Source organism: Pan paniscus, chromosome 15, assembly GCF_029289425.2.
Source record: "Pan paniscus chromosome 15, NHGRI_mPanPan1-v2.0_pri, whole genome shotgun sequence".
In the NCBI taxonomy this organism is placed as follows: domain Eukaryota; kingdom Metazoa; phylum Chordata; class Mammalia; order Primates; family Hominidae; genus Pan; species Pan paniscus.
Genome location: NC_073264.2, coordinates 46,243,417 through 46,263,177, shown reverse-complemented (window position 1 = coordinate 46,263,177; position 19,761 = coordinate 46,243,417). Strand labels below are relative to the sequence as shown.

Below are 19,761 nucleotides of genomic sequence, written 5' to 3'. Positions count from 1 at the left end.
CCTTGACAGCAGACAAGAAGGTAGAAATGATGACTGAAAAGATAAGAGAGACACAGAATGACCAGAATGAAGAGGTTGGTATTGAGAAGTAGAAGGGTAAAAGCAGAGTAAGTAGCATGGAGCCATATTATGGACACAAGAATTTGAGAAAAAATTACAGAAAAAGCAAATCTAGCCAATGCATAATAAAAGAGAATCCAAAGTAGTAGACTACCAGAAAAAATAAGTTCCCTTCTAGTTCAATGTATGATTAATGTCATCAACTTTTCCAAGTTTAATCACTTCAGGCCCTAGGAAAAGGCAAAGTAACTTGTAAATTTATTTTGTTCTTTTTCCCCCTTCCTTTAAAGAAAAAGATACGTTTGAAGATTAATTTTCCAAATGCAAATTAGTCACTAGTTTGTGGTTTTGTATTTCAGAGCTCAGTCTAAAAACAAAATACAAAAAAGACTGTAGGCTGATACATTCTGAGTCATTAACTAGCTACCCTATTCTAATTTCATACTTAGGTGAGACATAAGGGTTTCTTCTGGAATCAGCAAATTTACCACACCCCTGCATCTTCAGAGCCTGTCAATTACTCCACACCCTGCAATCACAGTGTTGTAAAAAGATTTAAGAACATCAACCTTATGCTTATAGAGATCATTTTGATGATTACTTCACAAATCAGAGTCAAAAGAATACACTAAGGTTATTTTTTAATGAGTTACTCCAACATATTATTTATATGTCAATTATTATCAGTTTATTCTTAACAACAACCAATAATTTTCAACTAGCAACATAAAATGGGAAAGGGTACAGAATAGCTATCAAAAGAAAGAAATAAAACGGGCCAGGCATAGTGGCTCCTGTCTGTAATCTCAGCATTTTGGGAGGCCAAGTAGGCCGATCACCCATGAGTTCCAGACCCAGGCAACATAGCAAAAACCATTCTCTACAAAAAAATACAAAAATTAGCCGGAGGCTGAAGTGGGAGTCAAGGCTGCAGTGAGTCGTGATCGTGCCACTGCACTCCAGCCTGGGTGACAGAGCCAGACCCTGCCTCAAAAAAAAGAAAGAAATCAAGTGTGATACTGACATAAAAACAGTCAAATAGGCCAATGAAATAAAGAACCCAGAAATAAACTCCCTTCTCAAATGGCCCTCAACAAAGTGCTAAGACTGCTCATTGAGGAAGGGATCGTCTCTTCAAATGGTGCTTGGAAAACTGGATATCCACGTGCAAAAGAATGAAGTTGGACCCTGGTCTTATACTACATGTAAAAATTAACTTAAAATGAAGTAAAGACCTAAATGTAAAACCTAAAACTATAAAATTCCTAGAAGAAAACGTAGGGGAAAGCTTAATGATACTGGACTTGGCAGTGAACTCTTGGATAATGCCAAAAGCACAGGCAAACAAAAGCAAAAACAGACAAATAGGACTACATCAAATTTAAAAGCTTTTGTGCATAAAAGGACACAATCAGTGGAGTGAAAAGGCAACCTACAGAATGGGAGAAAATATTTGCATATCATATCTCTAATAAGGGGCTAAGTAATCATCTCTTCACTGTATCAGTAATTTTCAAACTGTAGATTGCTTCAGACCAGTTTCTTGAACCTTTCTTCAAATGGAAAATAGAATAGAAAAAAATTTTAGCACAGTGCTTTGCATAGTAAAAGTATATGGTTTTATGATACTTTAATGTAATAATACATATACATGTGTAATTCAACTATTGTGTATCGAGTTGCCTGGCACACAAAGACACTCATTATTTCTGAAGAACGAATGAATGAAAGCATGTCATCTGCACTGCTATAACTTAAATTACTAGCTATTAATGATAATAAGAGATGCTATTTATTGAGCAAATATTTTGTTAAATGCTACTTTCCCTTTTAAAGATGACAAAACCAAAATTCATTAACATTAAATAACTTGTCTAAATGTACATGAATAGTAAGAAACAGAGCCAAGATTCAACCTCATCCTAACACCAAAACTCTTGCCTCTTCTCTACTAACTTGTACAGCCCAGACATTCTATTTCTGTTGAGTTTTGCTTTCTGTTTTTTCCAATTCCATTCCTTTCAGCTTAGGAACCCTTAGTACATGCAGTTTCTTCTACCTGAATGCTTCCTCATCCCTTTACCTGACACCACACTCTGACTCAGTGCCTTCAAACTAACTAAAGCCTAATCTTCTGGGCAAAGTTTGCTTTTTAATTTTTTTTTCAACAATTGCTCAGAGAGTAGTTGTTTTCATAATTAATCCAAAATTGTCCTAAGAAATGCCATCATCACAGTGGGCAAAGTTTAACATCATTTCCTGAAAAGTGTTATCATACCCCCCAAATAAATTAGGTTGCCCTCAATCATGCCCCGATAGCATTCTTTTTCTCCATAGCACATAACACATTTGTGATACTTGTTCAATAGGTATCTTCTCTACCAGATTACACATTTCTTGAGAGTAAGGACCATATCTACCAATACACAGGGATACAGTACACCTGGAGGCCTAGTATACACTCAATTCATTGAACAATAAACAAGTAACATTAGTCTTCAGTAACCCATACTAAAACCCAGTATATTGCTTTCATAACCAAATGGGAAGTGGTAAGTACTTGGGCTTTAGAGGCCAGAAGAACACTTATGAGGCCAGGCGCAGTGGCTCACGCCTGTAATCCCAGCACTTTGGGAGGCTGAGGCGGGCGGATCATGAGGTCAGGAGATAGAGACCATCCTGTCTAACATGGTGAAACCCCGTCTCTACTAAAAATACAAAAAAAAAAAAAAAAAAAATTAGCCGGGCATGGTGACGGGCGCCTGTAGTCCCAGCTTCTCAGGAGGCTGAGGTAGGAGAATGGCGTGAACCCAGGAGGCGGAGGTTGCAGTGAGCCGAGATAGCGCCACTGCACTCCAGCCTGGGTGACAGAGCAAGGCTCCATCTCAAAAAAAACAAAACAAAACAAAACAAAAAACAGTCTTCTGGCTACTCATTAGGGAACTCTGAGCCAATTACTTAACCTCTCTAAGCCTCATTCACAAAATATTCAAACATACCTCGGTATAAAAATGAATGATCCCCTATCCCACGATGTATACAATTAAGATCTGTCCATCAAAAATAATAATACACTCTGGGCCACCCATGCAGTGGCTCAAACCTGTAATCCCAGCACTTTGGGAAGTCGAGGTGAGAGGACTGCTTGAGTCCAGGAGTTCGAGACCAGTCTGGGCAACACAGGGAAATGCTGTCTCTACAAAAAAATTTAAAAATTAGCTGGGTGTGGTGGCACGCACCTGTAGTCCCAGCAACTTGGGAAGCTGAGGCAGGAGGATCACCCGAGCCCCAGGAGGTGGAGGTTGCTGTGGGCTGACCATGTCAGTGCACTTCAACCTGGGCGACAGAGCGAAATAATACACCTTAAAAAATTAACTATCCCCTTCTTTCCATTCACACTACTAGTGTTATAATTTAAGTATTTATTTTCTCCCCTCTGGATCAATGTTTTCAAATGCAGATTGCTTCAAACCAGTTTCTCATTTTTTAAATGTAGAAAAACAGATATACCAAAGTGCATGCACACATTAAGGGCATACTGTTGAAGCACACACAATTGAACTGTTTATTGAGTTAGTGATGTCCATGTACATCTTATTGTGGGCTGCAGTAAAAATAAATAAATAAATAAATAAATAAAAACTGAGAAACACTGCTGCACTACTGCAAACTAATATTACTCGAATATTAAATTTCCTGATCACAGCTCAACAAGAGTAAAAGGAAAAAAAAATTAAATTGGGTGAGAATGAGGCCTTATCAGTTTTGTTCACCGCTGTCCCCCTTGAACCTGAAATAATACTTGCCGTGTAACAGCACAACAAATATCTCTGAATGATATATCCAGTCTCAACTTAACTTTCCAAAAGTATTAATCTTACAATACTCCTCCTCATTGCCATTTCCAGAGTCCCTTAGATTTTTCCTTTCTGAGCCTTGACAAAAGCTGTTCCCTCAGACTAATAAAAGTCCTCCCTTTTTCAACTCACCAAACCAGTCGATTCCTTTTCACTACATTACACTTTATTATAAAATCATATGATAGGCACAAAGGACACAAGTATAAAATGAAACATAACATAAAGTGAATAGGCAATATATAAAAAATACATTTATCATACCTTTCACTTTTAGTATAATTATGACGTACATTAAGTATTTCAGTGACAATTATGCCATCTTAAAATTTAAAAGGTCTTTTGGAGGATGACTTCAATTACTAACACTTAATTTAAAATGGGACATTTGGGCCGGGCACGGTGGCTCATGCCTGTCATCTCAGCACTTTGGGAGGCCGAGGCAGGCAGATCACCTGAAGTCAGGAGTTCTAGACCAGCCTGGCTAACATGGTGAAACCCCGTTTCTACTAAAAATACAAAAAATTAGGCGTGGTGGCGCGCATCTGTAATCCCAGCTACTGGGGAGGCTGAGGCAGAAGAATGACTTGAACCCGGGAGGCGGAGGTTGCGGTGAGCCAATAGCGCCATTGCACTCCAGCTTGGGCAACAAGAGTGAAATGCCATCTTTTGACCTAATACCTTTTTTTTTTTCTCTGTATGCCTCTTATTCCTGTAGAGGTACTTAAAAATTATACCATTGACTATTCTTTTTCATAAACACAGAAATATATAAAAATCTGAAGTCATCACTAAAGACTGAAAGGAGTTTTGGGTAGAGCAAAACAAGTAGCTTTGCAATACACAAATCTCATCCACAAGGCAATCTGGAGATTTGGGATGTAAGAAGAAAAGAGACTATCATAACCACTGGTTTTGGCAGCTGTTTTTAGGGGCTAAGTAGTCACACGCCGACTTTTTAAAGTCTCTACATATTAAACACTATGTTCCAGAAACTAGATTTTGTATATGTATTTACATAAACGTCTACATCAATCTTCGGCTTTTTGGAAAACGTACCATTTGGCTGGAACTATACTACCTTCTTCCTCCTTTGGCTATTTTTAATTTTTTTTGAAGTCCTATCTTCCATGTAGATTTGTTAAAACATACCACAGAAAACAGCACATACAATTTTTATCATTTGACTTTTAAACATCTTCTTTTTCAATTATAAGATAAGCAAGGAAAAATATTCTGAGACTTTACACAAATAGTGTCTCATACCACCTATGAGCCATCTATGCTCAACCCCTACTTCAAAGTTCACAATCTAAGTACTAGTCCTCTTTAACACAACTCCTTTCCATCACTTTATCCCTACTAGAGAGTGAACAGTGGAAAGTTCCAACTTTTGCAACTCTAGAATGAGGTTATAAATCTAGAGGGAGGAGGAAAACCTGACAGTAGACGCTTGTTCTTTTCACTCCATTCAAGCTCCCATACAGCCTAAAACACTTAAGTTTCAACATGAGCTTCATACGTCCCTGTCCAAAACTTGCTTTCTCAAGCCTCACGCTTTCCAGCTGTAGCAAGGTTTATTTCTGAACAGATTAAATCAGTTGCTAAATAATCTGAAGTCCTCAAACAGAAGGCCATATGAGTATCAAACGAAAAAAACAACATTTGAATCAGCATAAATTTACATGGTATTATGGCATCATTACTAATACACTGAGCAGTATTATTTATTAACTTCAAGTATTAATTAACTTAAAGATGTGATTTTGGAGAAAAACACCAGTGGTGGTCTCTGATTACCAAAGTTAAACATTCTTAAGCACAATCCCTTAAAAAATCCTACCAGGATCAATGATGTGTTTTTTCTGTTTTAAAGTATCCTGCCAAAAGCTGTGGGTGCTGTGACTTAGGGTCGCAAAAGTGTTGCTTATGTAGTGAGAAGACAGAACGTGCCCTACAAGGCGCTCACATGCCTTAGTAATAGAACGTATATTATCTTCCCAATCCTCTGGCGGCTGCAAATGTGCTCCTTCCACTTCCAGCCACCCCAGCTGTGTTCCAGCTCCGGGAGAAGCAAGGGCTTTAGAATTACCCCCAAATATCTTCCTAAATCCAGGCGAAGGAGGCCCACACTTCTCCACCCTACCTAACGCACCCCTCAAGTGAAACGTTTGGTCTAAGAAAAAAATACCTTGCACCGCTCCACCCAACAGGTGGGAAGGAGAAAGGAATGGACAGCTGGGCGCTGAATCCGAGCCAGGCCTCAAACAGGGCGGGAGAGGGAGGCCGCGGCCAGAGCGCGGCCTGAAACCCGGCAGGCCCCTTTCAGTACCAAGTACCACCCTCTGCCCCAGCTAATTTCAAGGAGCCCGCCCCAGCAGACCTTATGATGGATGCCACTTGATGCCATGAGCCGAAGCCTGTGACGACCTAGCCGAAAATGGCACTTCACCGCCTCCGTCCCCACAGCCACCACAGCAGCCGCCACCCGCGCCACGGCCGCCTGGTCCAGGGCACGATGCGCATGCGTCAGTGTCCCAGGAGGCGAAAAAGTCACGTGGGTTCGCAGCGCGCAGGCCTGGCCCTCCCAGGGATCCTCGCTGCCCGTGCGGCCCCAGCCCCGCCCCCGCAGCCCCGCCCCGCCCCGCCGCGAGCGAGGGCGGGGACCGCTGCGCCTACCTGCTTTTCCCTCCATAGGGACTTCCCAAAGGAAAGGAGGGCGTTTAGGGGCTTTCACACGCCTGATCTTAAACACAGCGCCCTGACCCCTCCCCTCCAAAAACGGCAAAATGTCATTTTTGGGGGCAAATCTAAGGTTTTCCCTACAATTGTTCAAGCTTTCACACTAAAACATTTACCTAAAAACGGGCAGAAATTCAGCCTTAAACCCACAAATCTCACGATGGTATGGACCCTGGGCCCACTCAGGTTTCCTGAAAACTAAACAATTCTGGAGTTAGGGGTTTGGAGAACGGGCTATTGTTAAAGAAAAAAGTATTTAGTGACACTTGTTAAAGCACAAAAAGAGGGCTTTATTCAGGACCATCGCAACAGGTATAGGGACCACTGACTGCAATGGAGACTTGCAGTGGGGAAAGAGATATTGGGCTCAACTCCTCATACAGCATGGGCAAGTGGAGATTTATAGCCAAGGAGCGGTGGTAAGTGAATGTATAATTACTAAGAGGAAACATCAGGGTAAGGGGGATTTTGGCTAAACCCACCTAATAGGATTTTTGCTGAAGACAGGCCAAGATAATGAGGCATCACCTGGGGGATGGTGGAGACTGAAGAACCTGATCAGATATTGAGGATGATCAGCTATCAAGGATGGGGGTTTATTGCTAATCTGACTTAGCAAAGTTCTTTGTTTAAACTGGATTTTACAAAGAAAGTGTACAGAAGAGCCTAGCAGAAGATTCAGAAACCTGACTAAAGTTGGCCAAGCAAAAAAAAAAATCTTTGTATCTAAAGGGATATGTTATCCTCTGGACAAATTGAGGGGGGCTGTGCGTTAACAATCTTAGCAGTCCTCTTCAGTTGTACCACCATCTCCACTTTAATGAAAAAAAAATTTCTTTCAAATCTGGCCTCTCTCCCTTTAAGATTCTGTTACATTTGTGCCCCCGCATTCACCCGTCACTTACCATGTAATCTGTTGTTCCAGGTGCATTAGTATTACTATTGGGCTCCAAGTTCCTCATCTGAAATCTGTCTCCTCTGGAAATACTTATTTACAAGACGACGTTTCTTGTCACAACGCAGGTTAATCATAAATCCTCTCACCCGCACCTTTCCTTCGAAATACCAAATTCAGTCTTTTTTCCTACCTTTTACTTACATCACACTGCACCTAGTAGTAGCTTTCCCTTTCCATTTGCCTCTTCTACTTTCCAAGCTAACTTTTTTGGATTCTCTGACAGTGTGGCCATGTTTTTTGTTTGTTTGTTTCACAGGTTTAAACAGCAGCTTTTAAATGTTTACTATGGGAAGAATAGTCAAGGGAGTGGTGCGTTGGGAAGACAGACCAGAGTTTGCTGCTGGCACTGTTACGCAGGGACTGTTTGGCATGACCTTCACTCCTATTCTGGTTCTTTGGTCTTTCTAAGGTGGCCTCAATTTCTTTATCAGTAAATAAGATTATCTCTGAGATGTCATTCACTCAAATAGCCATTTTATAAAAATCTACTTGCATCTTCAACTTCATTCACTGTGGATTCATTGTTTTACTTTATCTAGTTTTTACATTTTACCTTTCAAGCCGGTGCTATTGCTCTCACTCCCCTGCTTAAAAACCTCCACTGGTTTCCTCCTCCACTTTTTTTTTTTTTTTAAGAAATCCTAAACTTTTAGAATGGAAAATACAGTGTTTTCATAATCATGCCAGCCTTCTCACTGTTTCTGCCTCCCCGTAACTCCACAGAACCTACTGTTCCCACAGCCCTTTTATGTGTGGAAACCTTTAAGTGGGCTCTTCTCTTTGCCTAAAATGTGATCCCCGCTGGCAGAAACATACATTATCTTAAAAACTGATTTAGCCGGCAGGGCGTGGTGGCTCATGCCTGTAATCCCAGCGCACTTTGGGAGGCCGAGGCGGGGAGATCATGAGGTCAGGAGTTCGAGACCAGCATGACCAACATGGTGAAACCCCATCTCTACTAAAAATACAAAAATTAGCTGGGTGTGGTGGCGCACGCCTGTAATCCCAGCTACTCAGGAGGCTGAGGGAGGAGAATCAATTGAACCCGGGAGGCAGAGGTTGCAGTGAGCCAAGATGGTGCCACTGCACTCCAGCCTGGGAGACAGAGTGAGACTCCATCTCAAAACAAAAAACAAAAAACAAAAAATTGATTTACCCTTAGTTGACTTTTTAAAAATTGTGTATCATAATTATAAACTTTGGGAAGAGAAAAGATATTATACCAAATAATGTAGTTTAGAGGGTAGTGGTGTGTCCGGAATTTGTGGGTTCTTGGTCTCACTGACTTCAAGAATGAAGCCGCGGACCCTCGCGGTGAGTGTTGCAGCTCTTAAGGTGGCGCGTCTGGACTTGTTCATTCCTCCCGGTGGGCCCGTGGTCTCGCGGGCTTCAGGAGTGAGGCTGCACACCTTTGCGGTGAGCATTACAGCTCATAAAAGCAGTGTGGACCCAAAGAGTGAGCAGTAGCGAGATTTGTTGCAAAGAGCAAAAGAACAAAGCTTCCACAGTGTGGAAGGGGACCCAATCAGGTTGCCACTACTGGCCCAGGCGACCTGCTTTTATTCTCTTATCTGGCCACACCCACATCCTGCTGATTGGTAGAGCCAAGTGGTCTGTTTTGACAGGGCGCTGATTGGTGTGTTTACAATCCCTGAGCTAGACACAAAGGTTCTCCACCTCCCCACTAGATTAGCGAGATACAGAGTGTGGACACAAAGGTTCTCCAAGTCCCCACCAGAGTAGCTAGATACAGAGTGTGGACTGGTGCATTCACAAACCCTGAGTTAGACACAGGGTGCTGATTGGTGTGTTTACAAACCTTGAGCTAGATACAGAGTGCCGATTGGTGTATTTACAATCCCTGAGCTAGACATAAAGGTTCTCCAAGGCCCCACCAGAGTAGCTAGATACAGAGTGTCGATTGGTGCATTCACAAACCCTGAGCTAGACACAGAGTGCTGATTGGTGTATTTACAATCCCTGAGCTAGACATAAAGGTTCTCCACGTTCCCACCAGACTCAGGAGCCCAGCTGGCTTCACCCAGTGGATCCCGCTCTGGGGCTGCAGGTGGAGCTGCCCGCCAGTCCCGCACCCTGCGCCCGCACTCCTCAGCCGTCGGGTGGTCGATGGGACTGGGCGCCGTGGAGCAGGGGGCGTCGCTCATCGGGGAGGCTCGGCCGCACAGGAGCCCAGGAAGGGGGTGGGAGGCTCAGGCATGGCGGGCTGCAGGTCCCGAGCCCTGCCCTGAGGGAAGGCAGCTAAGGCCCGGCGAGAAATCGAGCGCAGCGCCGGTGGGCTGGCACTGCTGGGGAACCCAGTACACCCTCCGCAGCCGCTGGCCCAGGTGCTAAGCCCCTCATTGCCCGGGGCCGGCAGGGCCGGGCGGCTGCTCCAAGTGCGGGGCCCGCCAAGCCCACGCCCACCCGGAACTCCAGCTGGCCCGCAAGCGCCGGGCGCAGCCCCGCTTCCCGCTGGCGCCTCTCCCTCTACACCTCCCTGCAAGCTGAGAGAGCCGGCTCCGGCCTTGGCCAGTCCAGAAAGGGGCTCCCACAGTGCAGCGGTGGGCTGAAGGGCTCCTCAAGTGCCGCCAAAGTGGGAGCCCAGGCAGAGGAGGCGCCGAGAGCGAGCGAGGGCTGTGAGGACTGCCAGCACGCTGTCACCTCTCAGTGGGTTCTAAAAAACAATATTTAAAGTCATGTGATCTCAGAAACAGAACAAAGAAGTCAGACAAATGGGAAATGATATTATTTATTAATGCAGTTCTTCCATTTGCCCCTCCAGATCAACAGATCATCCACCCTGCTCCATTATTTGGAGATTGCCCCTTATAGACCGTATCAATAGGTTCTCTTGCTTCTTGGTTTCTGGTTGAGTATGGCCAAGAGAAAGTCCTGGCAGAGTGGAATTGAGGAGTGAGGTCAGGGTATTTATTCCTCCAGCTCCCTCCATGTGGGTGATCTCAGCTCTGATGAAGGTAACCCTCTCAATATAACTTCATTCTAGGTTCCAGGTTTCCCTAAGCCATGCCTTTATAAATACTCCCTTATTAACCACTTCCCAAATTATGCCGATTTTGATTTGCTGTCTATTTCCTTCTGGGTCCTGATTGATATAAGAGCAAAATGTATCTTGTGATACCCAGTGTTAATCACAATTTCTGAGCTGTTCAGTATGATTCCTGTTTATTCTCTTCAAAACGTTAACATGCCATGAAAAAGTGCGTAAAATACTTTGTGGATCATTTAATTTACAGAATATATTGCTCTAGGGAATGAACTTTGTTTACATTATAAATAATCCATCACTAAATAAATTGTGGTGACTCTTCTGTTGGAAACATTGAGACTCCTGTATTTAGTGTTTCTCCTTACTGGTAAAGCAAATAAAGTTAAAACTGTAGCTCCAGGAGATTTAAATCCAAACACAACATGAAGCTTGTTTCCTCTTTACTACTTGATCTTTCAAATTTAGTTCAAATGGTATTAATATCTCCTCAATTCAGTCTTCCTGAGAGTTATCATTGTTACTCCTGTTTCCAGATAACCTTAAAGAAGAGCGCCATAGTAATACCACTCTGCATATTCCTCTTATTCCCTCAGAGACTTATGGCTACTTATTAGGGTAACTTCACACCAGGAAACAGAAAACATGCTGGCTTCTTGGAATTTATTAAACATTGGACCTGAATTCATACCAATTCCTGGGGCATAGAATGCCACTGTGTTTCATCACACAGAGTGGGGCTTATGGAATATGGCAGATATTGTAGGTCAGCTTAGAAATATCCATGCCCACTATCTTCTCTATTATCTTCCTGTACTATTGAGACTGGGAAATGAAATACTCAATTTCCTAGCCTCCTTTGAACCTAAGGGTGGCCAATGAGATGTAGGTAGAAGTACATAGGAAGGGCCTTCTTTCCTAAATAAAAAAGCGAAGCCTCACTAGAGAAATACCTGTGCTTGTTATCCATTTTACTTTTTTTTTCTGTCTGAAGCACAATTATGATATTTGGAGAGGAAGCTGCTGTCTTATAACCAGCTCTGATATCATCAAGCCATTGGCATAATGCTTAGCCAGTGCTTTTACACTTCTTGTAGTATGAGACAAATAACATACCAATCGATTTAAGCTACTGTTAGTTCGGTTTGCTATTCAGTCAAAAGCATTCCAACTGATACAACAGCCTTAGAAGCTATAATAAAACTTACGGAACCTTTCTTATCAAATATCTCTTATGAAAATATGAAACAAAGGGCAACACAATTCCTTGAGGGAATCATAGAGATGAGTGCCTCAAAGTCTTGATCAAGTGTTCATCAGTGGATGAACGAATAAAGAAAATGCCATATATAGACACTGAAATACTAGTCTTAAAAAAGGAAATCCCATCATTTGCAACAACATGAATAAACCTGGAGGACATTATGTTAAGTGAAATAAGCCAGGCACAGAAAGAAAAATAATACATGATCTCACTTACATGTGGAATCTAAGAAAGTTGAACTCCAAGAAGTAGAAAATAGGATGGTGGTTTGCAGGAGCTGGCAGGCTTGGGGTGGGGAAGTGGAAAAAAGGATGGGTAAAGGGTCCAAAGTTTCATTTAGAAAGGAAGAATTATGTCCGGGCAAGGTGGATCATGCCTGTAATCTCAGCAGTTTTGGTAGGCTGAGGTGGGAGGATCCCTTGAGCCCAAGGGTTCAAGTCCAACCTGAGCAACATAGCAAGATCCAATCTCTAAGACTATTTTTAAAAATAAAAAAAAGAAGCCCAGGCGTGGTAGCTCACGCCCCTAATCTCAGCAATTTGGGAGGCTGAGTTGGGCAGATCACCTGAGGTCAGGAGTTCGAGACCAGCCTGGCCAACGTGGTGAAACCCCATCTCTACTAAAAATACAAAAAGTTTGCCAGGTGTGGTGGCACTTGCCTGTAGTCCCAGCTACTTGGGAGGCTGAGGCAAGAGAATCGCTTGAACTCAGAGGCAGAGGTTGCAGTGAGCCGAGATTGCACCACTGCACTCCAGCCTGGGTGACAGAGTGAGACTCTGTCTCAAAAAATAATTTAAAAATAAAATAAAGAGGAAAAATAAAATAAAGGTTTTCAGAACCTACTGTATAACAAGATGACTATAGTTTATAATAATGTGTATTTGAAAATTGCTATGAGAGTGGATTTTAATGTGATCACCACAAAAAAAAAAGTTAGGTCTGTAAGGTGATGGATATGTTAATTAACTTTATGATCCACAATGTATAAAAACATTAAGTTGTACCTATAAATATACACAATAAAATAATTACTTTTTGCTCATGCCAGTTGGGTCTTCCTTCTGTTGGGAATGTTACCTTTATATAGCATTTGAGGTTTACAAATGCTTTTTTTTTTTTTTGAGACGGAGTCTCGCTTGTCACCCAGGCTGCAGTGCAATGGCGCGGTCTTGGCTCACTGCAACCTCCACCTCCTGGGTTCAAGCAATTCTCCTGCCTCAGTCTCCCAAGTAGCTGGGATTACAGGTGTCCGCCACCATACCTGGCTAATTTTTGTATTTTTAGTAGAGATGCAGTTTCACCATGTTGCCCAGGCTGGTTTCAAACTCCTGAACTCAGGTGATCTGCCTCCCTTGGCCTCCCAAAGCGTTGGGATTACAGGCATGAGCCACCGTGCCCGGCCCTACAAATGCTTTCTTATACATAATCCTTTTTAAATTTTGGACTTCACAATAATCCCAGGATGTATGTAAGGTTTAGCAGGTAATTATAAAACTGGGTTTCCAAATTCATGCTTTCTGAATCAAAGTCTTATGCTTTTTATCTGAATAATACTTGCCTCCCTCGGTCATCTCCCTTTGAGTCACATCACTGTGTACCTCCCTTAGCACTTTTGTGATGTTCACTGCTCTCTTCTTTGCTATATATTTTTTCCTCTCCAAATTACTTTTCAGATTCTCTTCAGATTCTCTTCACTTATTGTAATTTAAATTTTACTATAAGCAATATGTCTTGTTCATTTCTGAAAAAATAGAAATTACAGAAGAGTACATTGAAAAAAATTAAAATAACTTCACTGCCCACAGATTACCACCATTAAGATGTTGGTATATATATACTACTACTTCTGTTTTCTATGTGCACATATATTAATGGAGATACTGTACTTATTTTGTAGTCACATTTTTCCTTTAACATGTATTTGGCATCATTTTTAATGACTATATGATATGCATTCCATTGGGTAAATACATCATTTAACATTTTTTGTTGTTGCATTGGTGGGTGACGTTAGACTTTTATCATTACCATTGCTAGTAAACGACATTCCTTTATTCCAAGTAAATGCGTTTGTTTATTTGGGACTTCAGCTTTTCTTTAGTTATTTCAATCAGTGATCAGTCTGTTTCTTTCTTGACCTCTGGGTTGATAATGGTTCTCAATAAGAGTGCTAGACTTCTGAGTGCTCAATTATCAATAAGTTACTAAAATACAGAAACTCTTTAGGCTTGAGACTCTTTTGTTACATTAATGGCTATTTTCTTTATAATAAAAGGTAGCTCACATATTATGTAAAATAAAGTTGCCACATTATTAATGATTATATTTACTGTATTTTTTTCTCCCTAGACTGATCAGAATATTGGACTTTTTTTCAGTGCAAAATTCAAACTAAGGAATTAGGCTTATACATGAAGTAATGGTCTTCTTTATCCTTTAAAATGTAAAATCTACCTTCAATATATCTAACAATCTATTGATGCAAATTTAGCTAGCACAAGTGCAATGATACAAAGGCAGAAGTCATAATTAATAAAACTTAAAATCTGTAACTATTGTATCAATGATGCATATCAAGTAAGGTTGAAGCAAAATGTAATGATTTCAGAGTTTACAACTGAGATCAAATGAGTCTAACAGAGGCCTATTTTTCTATGACCTGAGCTAAGAATATTTTTTTACATTTTTTAAGTGTAAAAAATAGGCCAGGCACAGTGGCTCACGCCTGTAATCCCAGCACTTTGGGAGGCCGAGGTGGGCAGATCACCTGAGGTCAGGAGTTTGAGACCAGCCTGGACAACATGGCGAAACCCCGTCTCTACTAAAAGCACAAAAATTAGCTGGGCATGGTGACGGGCGCCTTTAATCCCAGCTACTCAGGAGGCTGAGGCAGGAGAATTGCCTGAACCTGGGAGGGGGAGGTTAAAGTGAGCCGAGATTGCGCCATTGCAGTCCAACCTGGGTGTCAAGAGCAAGACTCCATCTCAAAATAGATACATAAATAAAATAAGGGCTTACAAATCCAGAAATATTTACTCTATGGCCCTATACATAAAGTACACCAAACTAGAGGACTGTAATAAAATACACTTAGAAGAAAATATAAGGTATTTTAAAAGTATATAATTATATAAAAGTTTCTATAAATAGAAAAAGTAGCCAATTCTTTACTCTTCTTTTAGCTTAGCTTGAAATAGAAGCAACCCCCTTACCCTTTTTTTTTTTTCTCAGAAGCTAAGGATAAATTTTTCTTTTTTTTTTGGAGGTGGAGTTTTGCTCTTGTACCCCAGGCTGGAGTACAATGGTGCAGTCTCAGCTCACCACAACTGCCGCCTCCCGGTTTCAAGCGATTCTCCTGCCTCAGCCTCCGAGTAGCTGGGATTACAGGCATGCGCCACCATGCCCGGCTAATTTTTCTATTTTTAGTAGAGACGGGGTTTCACCATATTGGCCAGGCTGGTCTCAAACTCCTGACCTCGTGATCTGCCCACCTCAGCCTCCTAAAGTGCTGGGATTACAGGCTTGAGCCACCACGCCCGGCCAGGATAAATTTTTTTAAATCACAATTTTAAAAACAGCCAAATACATTAGAAAACTGGTCAGTGACTCAGAAGTACAAAAGAATGAACATAGAATTATAGAATTTTAGAACAGGATAGGACCTTTAAAATCTTCTAGTCTAGCTCTTACATTTTAGACATGAGGAAACTGAGGCCCAGACCTGGTAAGTGACTTGTCCGAGGTCAGACAGCTAATTTCCTACAAAGTTAGAATGATAACCCAGGTCTATTTGTAGGTCAATAGTGATAGGTCAGTATCATAATAAGTAGATCAAGTGAAAGTGATAGGTCGATACTACTGTGTATATATATATATATATTTTTCCATTTTAACATGTATGGAAGTTGGAAAAATAGGACACCTCTCACACATCTAAAGAAATAAATCCTTTTATTTTATAACATTCCTTTTCTTTTTAAAGATGCATACAGTACTTGTAAGCCCATGAATTCTGAAAAAAGCTATAGAAGACCTGGCACTATTTTTGAGAATTACAAAACTGGGCAGCAGAATAACACCTTTATAAAGGTCAAAACATAAAGAAATAAAATTTAGTGTTTGCACACAAAAATAGGGGGGTTACATTCAACACGTTTTTTAAACGTGCATTTAAAATGTTTAATGTTTTCTAAAACTTTGGTTGTCATGCTTTATTATAACTTGTTAAATTTCACAATTATGTAGATAATTGAACCCAAAAGGTAAGCAAATATATGACATTAACACAGCAGCAAAAGCAAGCTAATACTGCACAATCATATTAGTGGACTGATTCAGAAATACATGTTTTTCACAAATAATATACAAACTTAGTTTCTGATAACATAGTTCAATGACTTCCACGTTATAAAATAAGGCTGAGAAATGAGACATACCAGAACATGATTACATAATAAAATGTGTATTTTTAATTACAATTCTAATTGTACATATAGGGCAACAAATTGTAGTTTCTATAGAATAGTGCAAATGAGCAGGACTTTTCTCAAAAATATTAAAATTGAATTCATCCCATGTGACTCAGATTTCATGAATTATTCATGAATATTTTAGGTTTTTATGTGATGAATATAAGTGGTAAGGTTGATATAGGACAGATGTGTACTCATAGGCTGCAAATAAAAATAGCCATTGACTTAATTTGCTGGATGTGAAGTGCAGGCACTGATAACGTAACTTTTAGAAAGTTCCATTTGTCATCATGTAAACACTTTTGTTCATCATACAGTATTTTATGAAAGATTCATAATTCATTTAAAATTGTCATATCGAGTAATTCCTCCAAACTCTTTTTGATATGTGGTGGTTGAGATGCAGCCTGATTTAACAGATTCTGACCCATCTGTGCAAAGAGTGCTTTTGATAATTTAGCTGTGGCTGTTCGTATATTTCCTCCAGCTCCAGGCAGAGAGCCACTATTTGTCATATTTCCTAAGAGATGCCATAAAACAACCAACACTTTCTGCTCTGTGGCATGCGGCTTCCTTTGATAAAGTTCCATAACAATATCTGAAACATAAAAATATAAAAAACAGTGAGGGTTTTTTCTTAATAAATAAGCCCAAGCTCTGCTAAATAAAAAGCAACTAAAATATACTAAGCTTCTTCCTTATGTAATTTGTCCTAAAAAGTTAGGCTTCTTAAAAGAAGCAATGTAAGAAACCTTTCTCTCAAAGATTGGGATCTTCATATATGGTATTAGAACCCCATATAGAACAATTAGTTCATGCAAAAGTGGAAAGGAGAGAAAATGAACCCAAATTCATCTCGATGTTTTCCAAATGTAGTGAAACAAAAATGTACACAGTTTTAACCCATGGACCTTTTATCAAACATGACTTTGAAATACCAGTTTTCTGTAAGAACCAAAATTTGATTTTAATGTCTTTTTACTTTTCCCGTATTATTTCTACTAATGTAACCAAGTACCCTATTTTTAAGGGCTTTTTTTCTTCTCCTTTTATGGCCCTTTGTATTCACGTTTTAGTAATGAAATAATAAATTTTGCTTTCCTTCTTTCTACTAGATACTCCTTTGCATTGCTAGCCTATCTAATTATGTTTGCTTAGAAGTTCCAGAGACTGGGCTGGGTGCAGTGGCTCACGCCTGAAATTCTAGCACTTTGAGAGGCCGAGGTGGGTGGATCACTTGAGGTCAGAAGTTCAAGACCAGCCTGGCCAACATGGTGAAGCCCCATCTCTACTAAAAATTAAAAAACTAGCCAGGCGTGATAGCAGGCACCTGTAGTCCCAGCTACTCAGGAGGCTGAGGCAGGAATCACTTGAACCCAGGAGGCGGAGGTTGCAATTAGCCGATATTGCGCCACTGCACTCCAGCCTAGGCAACAGAGCGAGACTCTGTCTCAAACATTAAAAAAAAAAAAAGTTCCAGAGACTCCGTCTTGAGACAATTCAGATATCTATGGAATTCTCTCTAACCAGGAGATTACTTCAAGGCTGTGGTGCTAATTTACAACCCAGTCCGGCCTGAGACAGCACTGGACCATTCACCATATGGGGCAATAACTCAAGATAAGTCATAGGAACGAATCATGTAGAACTGTACTGCCTGGCCCACTGCATGTCCTCTATGCAAACCTGCTCCTTCTTAAACCCTAGCATTTTGCCTGAGAATTTTGAAGCAGTTTTGTTAAGGCAGGAGCCTGAACCACCTGCCAACTGCTAACTTTGGAAAATAAAGTCACTTTCCTTCCACTGCACCTCATCCTTGTTACTCAATTTTCCAAGTGGTGACTGGCTGAACCTGCACTGCATTTGGCTACACTAATAGGGGACTGAACATTTACTGGAAAAAAAAGGATAAAATTCTTTTGACAATAATGTATGGGGTAAAAGTCTTAAAAGGTTCTCTTGTGGATCATTACACAATTTATTTCTACTTTGTGGGTAGCTATATTAAGTTGGTAGCTATCCTAAAATTAAATTGAAACAGTTTATCAGTTTATCCTTAGTTAATAAAATATTTCTTTAGAAATTACAAAGTATTTACCAGCAAGCTTTTCCGTCATATCCTGTTTTGCTTTTCCATTTAAAAACTGAGCTTTTGTGCAAAATGGCTGTAGAAGTAAGTAATTGTCTAAACAAAAAGAACACAGAGACACATGTTTAAAGAGTAATGAGCTCTTAGTTACTTTCCATTACATAGCATTGAAAAGAAAAAAAAAATCACTTCTAGGATGCAAATGTATAACGCTTTAAAAATCTACATAATCACTATTTAAAATTTTCTATAAAACCTTGCATGGTGGCTAGCACCTGTAATTCCAGCTACTTGGGAGGCTGAGGTGAGAGGATCATTTGAGCCCAGGAGTCTGAGGCTGCAGTGAGCTATGATTGTGCCACTGCACCCCAACCTGGGTGAGAGTGACACTCTGTCTCTAAAAACCAACAAACCAAACAAAATCTTAACAGAGTAATATTCTTAAAGCATATGAGAACTAAAAATACCTCACACAGTTTTAAAGGAGCTATCATGTGGTATTTAAAAAAAAAAAAAAAAAAACTGCCTGAATCTCCTAGGCATCTTATTTCAAATGATAACATAGTTTTATCAAAAAACAGAAAAAGCAGCCGGGTGTGGTGGCTCATGCCTGTAATCCCAGAACTTTGGGAGGCCGAGGTGGGCAGATCACAAGGTCAGGAGTTTGAGACCATCCTGGCCAGCACAGTGAAATCCTGTCTCTACTAAAAATACAAAAATTAGCTGGGCGTGGTGGTGCGTGCCTGTAATCCCAGCTACTTGGGAGGCTGAGGCAGGAGAATCGCTTGAACCAGGGAGTCAGAAGTTGCAGTGAGCTGAGATCATGCCATTGCACTCCAGCCTGGTGACAGAGTGAGACTCCGTCTCAAAACAACAACAACAACAACAAAAACAGAAAAAGGGAAGCAGTTTTTACATTTACTGAATTTTTTTCTTAAGTTTTAATTTTGAAATAATAATAGAAACAGAGAAATTTACAAAGATTATATACAGGTCCTATGTACCTTCCACCCAAAGGTTTCATCTTAAATAACTACAATTGACCCTTGGACAACACAGGGGTTAGGGGAGCCAACCTCTGTACAATTGAAAATTCGTGTTTAACTTTTCACACTCCCCAAACTTAACTACTACTAACTTACTGTTGATCAGAAACCTTACCAATAACATAAACTGTCAATGAACACATATTTTGGATGTTATATGTATTATATACTGTATTCTTACAAAAAAGTAAGCTAGAGAAAAGAAAATATTAGGAGAAGAAAAATAAATTTACAGTATTGTATTTGTCAATAATGCAAATTTATGTCAT

The 19,761-nt window shown here is 40.5% G+C and overlaps 2 protein-coding genes and 1 non-coding gene across 8 annotated transcripts in view; all 3 read right to left on the bottom strand.

The window, feature by feature from the left end:
- The window catches only part of PRPF39 (pre-mRNA processing factor 39), a 31,435-nt gene extending 24,935 nt beyond the window's left edge, over positions 1 to 6,500 (bottom strand). The window contains exon 1 of one of the 2 annotated variants that reach the window (XM_003831756.3): positions 6,301 to 6,500. The gene's annotated coding sequence lies outside the window, so the exon portion shown is untranslated. The remainder of the gene's footprint in view (positions 1 to 6,300) is intronic. The other variant, XM_055097553.1, reaches the window with a different exon arrangement.
- LOC112437042 (small nucleolar RNA SNORD58) lies at positions 2,231 to 2,296 on the bottom strand. Its single transcript, XR_003025713.1, has one exon. It is a non-coding gene; the product is annotated as a small nucleolar RNA SNORD58 (small nucleolar RNA).
- A 9,319-nt stretch (positions 6,501 to 15,819) lies between the features above and the next one.
- TOGARAM1 (TOG array regulator of axonemal microtubules 1) overlaps positions 15,820 to 19,761 on the bottom strand; it is a 112,283-nt gene continuing 108,341 nt past the window's right edge. For 4 of the 5 annotated variants that reach the window (XM_008957131.4, XM_008957132.4, XM_008957133.4 and 1 more), the window contains 2 exons: positions 18,456 to 18,542; positions 15,820 to 16,955 (listed from right to left, as the gene is read on the bottom strand). In XM_008957131.4, coding sequence (XP_008955379.3) covers positions 16,690 to 16,955; positions 18,456 to 18,542 — 353 coding nt within the window. In that variant the 3' untranslated portion in view covers positions 15,820 to 16,689. The remainder of the gene's footprint in view (positions 16,956 to 18,455; positions 18,543 to 19,761) is intronic. The other variant, XM_034937500.3, reaches the window with a different exon arrangement.